Consider the following 12,025-nt stretch of genomic DNA (forward strand, 5'->3'; position numbering starts at 1 on the left):
CTTTATTGTTTATCTAGGAAGAGAACAACAGGCAAAGCATTGATTGGCTCTATCAACTCCCTTCATGAACATATTATACTCAGAAATACAAATAGGCTTCTTTACTTGTCCATGTCTCCTTTGAACATGAACCATGCTCGAATTGTGAATTGTGGAAATCATATTCACAACACGAGTATCTCTATCTCCAAAAAACAGTTCTGCTACTTCAGACACTCGCGTTGTGTCTGATGGAATTTGTTTCACTCCTGGATTTCCAGAAAACTGTCCCAAAGTAGGCGTTTTGTCTACTTTTCCCCATGTGGCTGTACCCGCAGTTTTACTACCTGCACTTTCATCAGCACTACTTTCACTTTAATTGTCTGTGGCTACACTTGTTTGTTGACCCCTGTCACTGCCACTGTCTCAGTCTCATTACTCCTTTCACAAGGCACGTCAAATAGCTCATCGGAGAACGAGTAAGATATTTCTTTAACTCCGAGATATTGCTTCGTCTGCAACCGCTTTTGTCCTTGATTCATATTGCACTAACATCCTGCCTGGTACATAACAGCTTGAAGGGTCAAAGATTATTTTCCTTTGGAGGGGAAACCAAAACAGCGAGGTCAACTTACTGCCTACTAGGCAAACATTCCGGAGTAATATTACACAGTAATCATTCACTTGGGTGGCGCCAGAGAGATGTATAGCGTGTTGCAACTTATCATGTTCTAAAAACCAGTTAACAGGCGAACGGTCTGCCATGTTTAAAAGCAAAAAAGCCTTTTAAAGGGTGCGGGGTAGGCAAAGTGTTAAAGTCACTCCTATACCAAACGGTACATCTGATCATGACGCTCAACTCATTTTGATCCATGATATTACTTTACCTTTCCTTCCAGAAGGTTATTGGAAAACAAGGAAAACTGATACATGTTCTTTAGCTGATTTCAATTACAAACTTAATTATGAGATATGGAAAGAGGTTTTTGAAGAGAATGATGTGAATGTTATGTTTAGTTCCTTCTTAAATACATTTTAAAGATATGTTTATACTAGTTTTCCCGAATCATCTGTCATATTACAAAGAATAAAATGTGGATCTCACCTAGTGTAAAAATCAAATGTAATATTAAGAGACCTTTGTGTTTAATTAGTGAGAATAGCAATGATCCTAATATTAAAAGTTATTATAAGTCATATTGTAAATCTTTGGCTGGAGATATTATAAAAACTAAGAGTCTTCATTATGATAAACAGATCTTAAATTGCAATGATAGAATTAAAAGTACTTGGAATATTGTTAAGGTGCTGACTAGTACAAAGTCACATTACGATAACTTACCTATTTTGAATACTTTTGATAGCGTGTATACTAATTCAAAGAGCATTTCCAAACCTTTTATCAAATACTTTCTGTCTGTATCTGTCACAATTATCAATAATATATCAAATAATTGTAATTTAATTGATAAAAGAATCACTTCTAGTGAATATTTATCTCATATTTTTAAAGTTACTTTTCTTACCATTAGATATAGTTTGTTCACAACTAATGCAACTGTAAATATTATTAATAAATTGAAAATTACCAGTTCTTATGGATATGACGAGATCCCCATCAAAAATAAAAAAAAATGGTGTACATTACATTATTTCACCTTTAACCTATATAATAAATAGGTCATTAGCAACTGGTATATTTCCAGATCGACTTAAATTTTCTGAAATAAAACCCATATATAAAAAAGGTGATAAGAATCTTATTAGTAATTACAGACTCATATTTTTGTTAACTTCTTTCTCAAAAGTATTTGAGAAAGTGATATATAGGAGACTTTGTAAACACTTGGTCAATAGCAATATTTTGGTAAATGAACAATTTGGATTTAGAGCAAACTCTTCAACCAACAAAGCCACTTATAGATTACTTGACCGAATATCAGTGGCTCTGAATGATGGACATAATGTGGGAGGAAAATTCTGTGATCTAGAAGAAGCTTTTGATTGTGTTAACCATAAGATTTTGTTATCTAAATTAGAGTTTTATGGTATTTCGGGCTTAATGCACAAATTAATAACATCATATTTGGAACGAAAATTTCAAAGAATAAGATTACAATCCAAATATAATTTAAACACATATTCAAATTGAGGTGAAATTTCACATGGAGTCCCCCCAAGGTTCCATTTTGGGACCTTTGCTCGTTTTGATTTATATTAATGATCTTCCTCTAGTACTAAGATTTCTACCCTTATTCTTTATGCTGATGACACTAGTGTAATTATTAGTGAACTTGATCCCTTGGGTTTCCAAAACAGATTAACTGAAGTTTTTACAATTTTAAATATAATGCCAATTTATTATCTCTTTTCCAAAACAGATTATATTAAATTCACAACAAAAAATTCCTATGAACAGGACAATTATATTAATATTGCATATGGCAACAAGAGAATTTCTGAGTCATGTTATATTCAGTTTTTAGAAATTAATATTGTACACACACTATCATGGAAGAGATGTTGATCAACTTCCCCTGAAACTTAATACTGCCTGTTATGCGATTAGAACTGTTAAGCCATATGTGAATCAGGAAACATTGTTGATGGTCTATTATGTTTATTTCCATTCTATTATGCATTATGGTATTATTTTCTGGGGAACTTCTTTATATGCTATTAATATTTCTCGTGTGCAGAAGAGGGCACTTAGAATAACAGCAGGTAGTAGTAATAGAAACTCTTGTAGACAGTTACTTAAAACATTAAGAATTCTCCCTCTTCAATCACACTATATTTATTCTTTGTTGTGTTTTGTGGTTGATAATATGGATTCATACCAATTTATATCAGATATACTCAAAGCAATTATACAATAACGGTAAAGGTTTTAAATCAACTTTGAAGAATTTTTTGTGTTGCCATTCATTTTATACATTGGAAGAATATTTTGATTTTGAATATGATAAAAATAAAGACATCATTCCTTTGTAATAAGTGATTAATCATATATAGTTTTTAATATTAGGTTTTTAGTATTGTTTTTGTGCCCATAAATGTAATGATATTGTGTAGTGTTACTTGACTCTATGCATTTTTGTAAGTTTTTTTTTCTATTGGTTAAGACAACTTCTACATTCTTATACTTTGTATGGATCTATGGAAATAAAGGTGTATGAGACTATAATTTAACCAAACACAGTAACCAATGTGAAGCACCAGTGGTGATTATCTGCCCCTTTACAATAGTTAGTAAATTTCAACAACACTTTAAGACTAGATCTGCAGGTGTTAGTATTTGGTTTTATTATCAACAGGTGGTAGCCTTTTCGCAATTGTGTTTTTCTCTGATTAGATAATAATTTCATTTATTTATGTAGGTATATCAAAGGACCAGAGGAGACCTAAAATGTAGAACTGAGGCACAAAAATCTTGCTCCAAGTGACTTCTTCCACTACCCTTCCATGAAGAATCATCTCAATGGATCATGTTTTTAAACGATGAAAGACATTAAGAAGGTTAAAATGGCCATTCTAAACAACCTGCAAGAGACAGACTTCTGCAAGTTCTTTGGACAACCGGAAATTATGATGGTACTGAAATAAATTTGTGAGAGGGAACTACTCTGCAGAAGACCACTGCTGCCAGTCATTATCCAAACTCTGTCCAAGCAGATTAAAGTTTTTACAATACTACTGAATGTCATTCTTTCATTCTTCTAGAAAGCCTATGATGCAGTTAGGAGGGAAGTACTGTACAATATTCTGATAGAGTCTGAAATACCCATGAATCCAGTCAGGCTCATTAAAATGTGCTTAAATGAAAGGTCTAGTAAAGAGTTGTCTGAAAATTTCCCTATCCAGAATGGTCTAATAGAAGGAGATACTTTATCACAACTCCTTTTCAACTTTGCTTTAGAATACTCGTATCCAATTAGGAACGTCCAGGGAAACCAGGTGGGACTGAAATTAACCGTTCAGCGTGGTTTGACGTGTATGTTTCGTCAGGTATTTAAATCGTCTGCGGGGGTTCGACATCTATGTTTCGTCCAGCTGCACACCTATGTTATAACGCCCATAATAATTGATGGTTTTGCTGTAGATTGTTAGATTTTTCGCTGGCCTGTTGTCACAAGAACTATATATAATGAGACATGAGTTTAGCTGCGCTAAGTCATCATTATATATGCCTGTCTTGCAGCAAAATTCCTGTTGCTCTTGGGAGAGGTTTCCTCATTCAAACTGTTATGAATGGCGTGTTTTCTTTCCTATGAATATCATATTGCCCTGAGCTGGCCACACTAACACACTCAATTGGAATTCTTAGAAGAGGGATGTCCAAAAATTTATTCTTGCAAGATCGATTGATTTCGCACAGTACATAGCAGCCAGTTCTTAGAAAAACGTCACGAATTAAGGCAGAACACTGTGGTCACCCCCTATGACGATACTGGTGTGTGTGGGGGGGAAAAGAACTCATTCCTTCATGTATTATCGCTCCAGTTGACGCCATTTTATCGTAATGACCTTGGTGGTCGTTTCGAGGGATGACCATAAATATCTTTTTTGAGCCAGCTAAGCTCTGCTTTCATGCACTACATACCAGCCAGTTCTTAGAATAACTTCGTGAATTCTGTGGTCACCCCTACATCTGCTGCCGCCAAAATGAATGGGATATCAAAGGCATAGCAACAACCCCTTGTTATGATAACTCGTAACGTTGAATTTACTGCAGCTGACCTGGCAAGCTAAACGGCTCACGGAAAGACATTTCCTTGAACGTATACCCCTCATGGGGAAGAAGGCAAGGCCGCACAAAAGATGTGTGGTTAAAAAAAAGAGCCAAAGAAAAGATACACAATATTGGTGTGGTGAATGTGGGGCAGCATTGTGTTAGAAGAATGCTTCAAGGCCTACCTTACACTGCTCAAATTCTAAACACCTGCTTCCATTGCCGAGATACCGGGCGCTCATATTATAAGGTAAGGTTATAAAAACCATCTTTTAAGATCATTTTAGTGAAAGTTTCATGCTTCAAGGCGCACCATTCACTGCTCAAATTCTAAACAACCTGCTTCCACTGCCGAGATACCAGGCGCTCATATTATAAGGTAAGGTTATAAAAACCATCTTTTAAGATCATTTTAGTGAAAGTTTCATGTTCCTATCTCATATAATTTAAGAACAATGATGAATAAATCATTTTTGAGCAAAATTTAAATGGCCGGCTGAATATATTACCGCCGGAGAGACGGCAGTGGAATTTAAATGACCGCGCGAAAGGGTTAAACGGGACACATCAGCTGTTGGTCTCTGTTGATGTCTCGTCACCAAAATGCAGGGCAAAATCATGATATAAAATAGTTAACAGATCCTTTGAAAATGTGGCAGAGTTCAGACATTTGGGAACAGATCGAAACCTGATTCAGGAGGAAATTAAGAGGAGATTGAACTCGGGTAATGCTTGCTACCATTCAGTCCAGAACCTTTTGTCTTCTCGTCTGCTGTCCAAAAACATAAAAATTAGAATATACAAAACTATAATTTTGCCTGTGGTTCTGTATGGGTGTGAAACTTGGTCTCTGACATTAAGGGAGGAACACAGACTGAGGGTATTTGAGAACAGGGTCTTCAGGAGAATATTTTGACCGAAGAGAGATGAAGTGACAGGAGGTTGGAGAAAACTGCATAATGAGGAGCTTCATAACTTGTACTCTTCTCCAAGTATAATTAGAATGATCAAGTCAAGGAGGATGAGATGGGCAGGGCATTAGCACGAATGGGGGAGACAAGGAATGCATATAGGATATTGGTGGGGAAGCCAGATGGAAAGAGACCACTGGGAAGACCAAGACGTAGGTGGGTGGACAATATTAAAATGGATCTTAGAGAGACAGAGTGGGATGATATGAACTGGATTGATCTGGCTCAGGATAGGGACCAGTGGAGGGCTCTTGTGAACACAGTAATGAACCTTTGGGTTCCATAAAATACTGGGAAATTCTTGAGTAGCTGCAGAATTGGTGACTCCTCCAGAAGGGCTCAGCTCCATGAGTGAGTAAGGACTGAATGTCATTTCTTCTAGGGGCTGTAAGTTATTAGATTGTACATGTTTTGAGGTTTTCATTGCAGTGACTTTTCAAATTGTCTTCTGCATTGTAATATTGTGCTGTCCTGTAGATGGATTCTGACATTTCAGGGTTGAAGTGTATAGGTTCAGGAATGGGTTGAAGTGTGTATGTTCAGGAACTGGCTTAAGTATACAAGGAGGCTGCAAGGAAGGTGATTACCTGACCCAAGAGTGGGGGTAATGAAAGGACTCCAACCTCGGTCAATGGGAAAGAATGGTAGGAAAATGACCCTTTTATGAAGCAATCAGTTTTTCTGACACAGGTGGAAAACAGAATAGTGACACAGGACAGCTCTTTGTAGGACACAATACTCTTTTCTTAAGGAAAATGCATTGAACTATAAAGCTGATTTCTGTCAACAGTGACATTACAAGACCCAAGAATTATGTCTAAAAAGTTATATCAACACTATTATAATGTTAAAATTAATTGAAGCTCACCTTCTGTACAACCAACCCCATGCTTTACCACTTGCATGCTGTGGTACGTGGGGAATACTCTCTTCCAATTCTGCGAGAAATGTAGGTGAGACTGCTAAAGAGGGCTGTAGCCAGCTGAGTCCCTGAATGAAGATCCAGCAGTCAGGATCTCCCTGAAGGAGTAAAATAAATGCTTACATATAAAATTAGTCCTTAGATTTCAATGGATTGGTTGGGGAGGGGAACATGTCAGTGGTTTAGCAGATGGACATATTCACTTTCCCAATTACCTGATCCATTTGTGTAATCTGAACAAACATAACTATTAACATAACTTCATAAATCAAGAGAGGAAATTCAAAATGTGACTAATAATAATATGAAGATGGAGGCATTAGGTTCCTCTGACATCTATCAATCAAACTACATTTTGTCACATCCCAAAAGAACGTGATCAGAATGAAGTTTTACTACTGCTCTCTAACTTACCTAAAGAAGACACAAATCCCAATATCAAGCAACAGTTTAGGATTATAATAATAACAAACAAAATCAGAATGAAAAGAGCTTAATTTAAAATATGGCATTTCAAATCAAAGGAATATAAACACAACACAGCACCTTCAACAAAGTTATCTTAAAAAGAATCACAGTTCCCCTCTCCCTCAAAGCAAACAGAACAATGAATGACACCTGTTACATCCAGGCTGGGAGTCCTGAAGCTCTGTTTCCAACCAATTTACTGAACTTAGAACCGTGACCATCAAATGAACAGGAGACGAATAACAGGTTTATAGCAGAACTGAAATTTAATAACCCATAACACTGCCCCAACTTGGGCAGAAGAATGTATCACTGATCCCAATCTTCCTTATACCTCCAAACATCAAAGGGTGCAGTAAAAAAATTGCAATGTTCAGATTACATAACAGTGCTTGCAAATAAAACATGAATCTGCCAATAAGTCTGGCCAGCACAACTGTCAGCCAATGCTGTTTCAAGGCAGAGAGCTCTAACCTGATTGATGATTAACTTTGTTTCGAGGCAGAAAGTGCTGACACAGTTGTTGGCCAATGCTGTTCCGAGTCAGACAGCACTGATTGCTAATAGGACAGATCACTGAATAATGGCCAGATTGCATTGGGTTACTTCCAGTTTTTATAAGCAAGCACTGCAGCGGCACAAATTTTTCCTTATATTTTCTATTATCATGTCATGAATTTGGAATTTTTTTTCAGTGGCTCTTCCAGCCCATTCAGGGCCCTGGCCTCTTATTCAGTTCCGTAATCATTTTCTATAGATGGTAGAACTCCTTGGATGAGTGATCAGTTCGTTTCAAGGCCTCTATCTAAACACAGAATAAATGCATACACACAAGAAACATCCATGCCTTAAGAGGGATTCGAACCCGCGATCCCAGCATCTGAACAAGCAAAGACAGTCCATGCCTTAGAACACACAGCTACTGTGACTGGCTGAATTTGGAAAATAATAACAATTAAATACTATTAACTAACTAACTATTGCTAGTGGGGTGGGACTCAGTCCCTTGTACTGCGGCCACTTCTGGCCTATTTTACCAAACTAACTTCATGGAGCCGAGTCATTTTTGAGAAGCCACCTGTTGTGCAGTTACTTGAGAACTTATGAAACTCAAAGGTTCATTACCATGATCAAAAGAACCCTCCACTGGTCCCTATCCCGAGCCAGGTCAATCCATTCCATACCACTCCATCCTATCTGAGACCCATTTTAATACTGTGCGATATTGTTACATGTACACTCATTGCTAGACAAAGGGGTGTTAAACATGTTCCCAAGGGCGCAAACATGCGGAACAATAGGACGTCTGTTGCTAGGCAACAAAGCAGTAAACACACTTCCGCGTACGCAGTGATGACGAGGGCCTGGATTTTTTGAAAATGCATATGCGCATATGCAAATGCATATTTTGAGGGTTTTAGTCATTATTTAATATTCTAAATGTAACAGCATATTTCTGAATATATGTTTGAAATTAAGGATAATTTCAATATTCTCTAACAAAATCGGTTTTGCTTGTGTTTTGGACATCCCTTGCCAGTTGCTATTCTTAACTTTTTGAGTAATGGCACTTTTCCCATCTCAGCGGGCCAGGTCCAATCCCAGGTCTGGTCAAGTGGGATTTGTGTGGACAAAGTGGCACTGGGGTGGGTTTTCTCTGAGTACTTCGGTTTCCCCTGCCAATCTTCATTCCAACAAACTCTCCATCATCATAATCACCCAGGGCAGGCTACAATAGGCCAATCAGTGGCTGCCGTGCCGAGTGGACCCAGTTGGACTCCACCCCCCACTAAGCGAAACAGCACTCACCACTTACAATACAAGCAGGTAGCTTGGCTATTTTGAAAGGGAGGGGGTGGGATTTTCCTGTATTCCTTTGACCACCACAGCAGACAGTAGTATCAGAGGGTTGGTCTTGAGAGAAGTCTCTTGAGTTAATGTGTGCTCCTGTGCTGAAAATGCCTAAAGAAATGTGCAGCAGTAGATACTTAAAAAATCGGTGGGTGTTGGGTAATAGTGATTATGTGACAGACGGTGTTGCGCAAAGGAAGTAAAATGTGAAAAGAAATTTCAACTTAAACAACACTCATGAATGACTGCACATATTACGGCAAAGAAGGGGAAGAAGAACAGCATACCACAACTACTACTACTTACAAAGGTCAAACCCAAGTCCTCTGTTAATACAGTTTCAGCCGATCTTTGTAAGGCTTTAGTATGCAGCAACATTCCATGGAATAAAGTAAGCAATCCAGTTCTGCGATCATTTCTGGAGAAATATTGTGTACTTCAAAAAATCCCAGATGAATCAACTCTTAGAAAAAATTATCTACCTTTGCTGTGTGAATCTACTATGCGGTCAATCCATTCTGACGTCGGAGGGAACTGTGTCTGGATATCAGTGGATGAGAGAACTGATTTATGTGGACGATTCATAGCAAATTTTGTAGTTGGTAAGCTACATCCAGATGAACCCGGCAAACCTCATCTTCTTATTATATTTATATTTAAGCATTCTGTTGCACTATACACTTCGATACATGCATGTAATAATACAAATGCCGTCGTGAAGGCAACAATTTATTTGGTTGTAGTTCTTTGTCTTTTCTTCCTCTACACTACACGTTTCGGCCGTAATTGGCCATCATCAGGTGTATTTTTCACTATGTAGCTGTCACAATGCACACACTGCATTTTAGAATTCCAATTTTAAATTTTAAATTGGAATTCTAAAATCAAATTGACGAGCGTATGTTGGCGAGATGTTAAACAAAACTGAACAGGATGGTGTTTTAGATTTTGGATTGTGTGCAGTGTGACAGCTACGTAACGAAAAATACACCTTATGATGGCTGTTTGGGGCTGAAACATGTAGTGTAGAGGAAGAAAAGACAAAGAACTACAACCAATAAATTGTTGCATTCACGACGGCATTTATATTATTACATATGGGACTCATCTTCTTGTTTGCAAAGTAGGAGAGAAAACCAACCACAGCAAAATAGCAAGATTTGTAAATGATTCTCTGTGACTACTATGGGCGTCTGAAGTTGAGAATAATTGTTGTAAGGTGCTTGTGTTACTCATAGATGGAGCTTCCTATATTTTGAAAGCAGCAAAAGCCTTACAAGTATTTTATCCAAATCTTATACACGTAACCTGTTTAGCACGTGGATTACACTGTATTGCAGAAATAATACGCCCACAGTTTCCAGTTGTTAACGATTTAATTGCTAGTGGGAAAAATTTTTTTCTGAAAGCACCAGCTCATGTCCAGTTCTACAAAGATTGCCTACCTCAGGTTCCTCTGCCACCTGAACCTGCCCTGACTAGGTGGGGGACATGGTTATTGGCAGTTTCATTTTATCAGGAGAATTTCAATCAAGTAAAAGAGGTGGTTACAATACTTGAGGTTGAGTATGCGTGTGTCCATGAAGCAAAAGTTGTGTTTGGAAGTGATACTGTTTATCAAGATGTGAATTTTATCCATGCACATTTTTCTACAGTTTCATTAAGAGCTTAGAATCCTGTGGTGCACTCCTTCACGACTCACTTGAACACGTTCAGAAAGCAACTTGTTCAATGAATTCTGCTCCAGGCGAAATTGGAGAGAACATTACATGCAAGTTAGAAATGGTGTTGAATTCGAACCCAGGTCTAAAAAAGATTCAGTCAATTAGTACTTGAGTGGAATTAGGGTAACTTTGCCAGATGAATGTTCCGAACCTTCGGCGCCAGTGTATAAATACTGTCCAATCACGTCAGTTGATGTAGAAAGATCATTCTCAGCCTATAAACTCATTTTGATGGACAATAGATCCAGTTTGTCTCCAGAATGCATTGAGAGACTTCTAGTTGCCTATTGTGACGCTACTTTCTGCAGTGAATGATACATGTAAATAGGTGAGTCTGAATAAAGCGACCTGTTTCTTAAGTGCATACGGTTTTATTTTTGGTGCATATCTTCCCCCCTTTTAGCGTATAAAGATCCGGGTCCTAGTGATAACACACAACAGTGGATAGAGACCGCGTGACATGTTCTCTGTAGGTCCGCACCAAAGGTTTATAGGGGACAACAAAGGTCATTTGCAGTCAGGGTAGCTAGTTCCAGGCTTAGAGGCATTTAGTGATTTCAAGGAAATGTCTGTTGGACAGAGTGGTTTTTACAGATTTAACTTCACACGGTGTGATCATGGCAACTTCATACAGCATGAACACTTGAGAGTACAAGGCCGAGAATGGAGCATGTCCTTAGTGATTTGTGAAGATTAGCTGAATAAAGAGTCCAGAGGAGTTTTCAGTTGAGTTTTGAGGTTCCAGAGTGAGTGAACAAGAAATGGCACGAACACATCATAGTGATATGAAGTGTTAGTTTATGTGTTGAGATCCACTGCTAGGAGACAAGTGGATACAGAAAATCCCAGTACATGTGCAATGGTGAAATGGAATGTGTGTATATCAGCGACAGCACTGTATTGATTGTAATTACGAGAAATTGTAGCTCAAGTGCTAATAAATCCAATCATCCAAACCCATTATTTTCATCATGCATACCCTTGACACATGACAATATTATTCACCCACCTATGTCTTGGTCTTCCCAGTAGTCTCTTTCCTTCAAGTTTCCCTTGATCATTCTAATTATACTTGACAAAGAGTACAAGTTATGAAGCTCCTCATTATGCAATATTCTCCAACCTCCCATCAGTTCATCTCTCTTCAGTCCAAATATTCTCCTCAGTACCCTGTTCTCAAACATCCTCAGTCTATCTTTCTCCCTTAATGTCAAAGAACAAGTTTCACAAAAATACAGAATCACAGGCAAAATGATAGTTTAGTATATTGTGACATGTTGAACAACAGAGGACACCCCTCCCTCCCCAGCGGTATGTGGCGGCATTGCAGTGCTGTCATTACTACGGTAATAGGCGAGTCAACATCAATGAACAGAAG

The 12,025-nt window shown here is 37.9% G+C and overlaps 1 protein-coding gene across 5 annotated transcripts in view; it reads right to left on the minus strand.

Annotated features, from left to right (window-relative positions):
* The window catches only part of LOC111863156 (run domain Beclin-1-interacting and cysteine-rich domain-containing protein), a 68,570-nt gene that overhangs the window by 47,024 nt on the left and 9,521 nt on the right, over window positions 1–12,025 (minus strand). For all 5 annotated transcript variants that reach the window (XM_023849210.2, XM_023849211.2, XM_023849208.2 and 2 more), the window contains one exon: window positions 6,551–6,702. In XM_023849210.2, the coding sequence (XP_023704978.1) occupies window positions 6,551–6,702 (152 nt within the window). The remainder of the gene's footprint in view (window positions 1–6,550; window positions 6,703–12,025) is intronic.

The sequence above is a fragment of the Cryptotermes secundus genome, unplaced genomic scaffold, assembly GCF_002891405.2.
Source record: "Cryptotermes secundus unplaced genomic scaffold, Csec_1.0 scaffold6, whole genome shotgun sequence".
Classification (NCBI taxonomy): Eukaryota; Metazoa; Arthropoda; class Insecta; order Blattodea; family Kalotermitidae; genus Cryptotermes; species Cryptotermes secundus.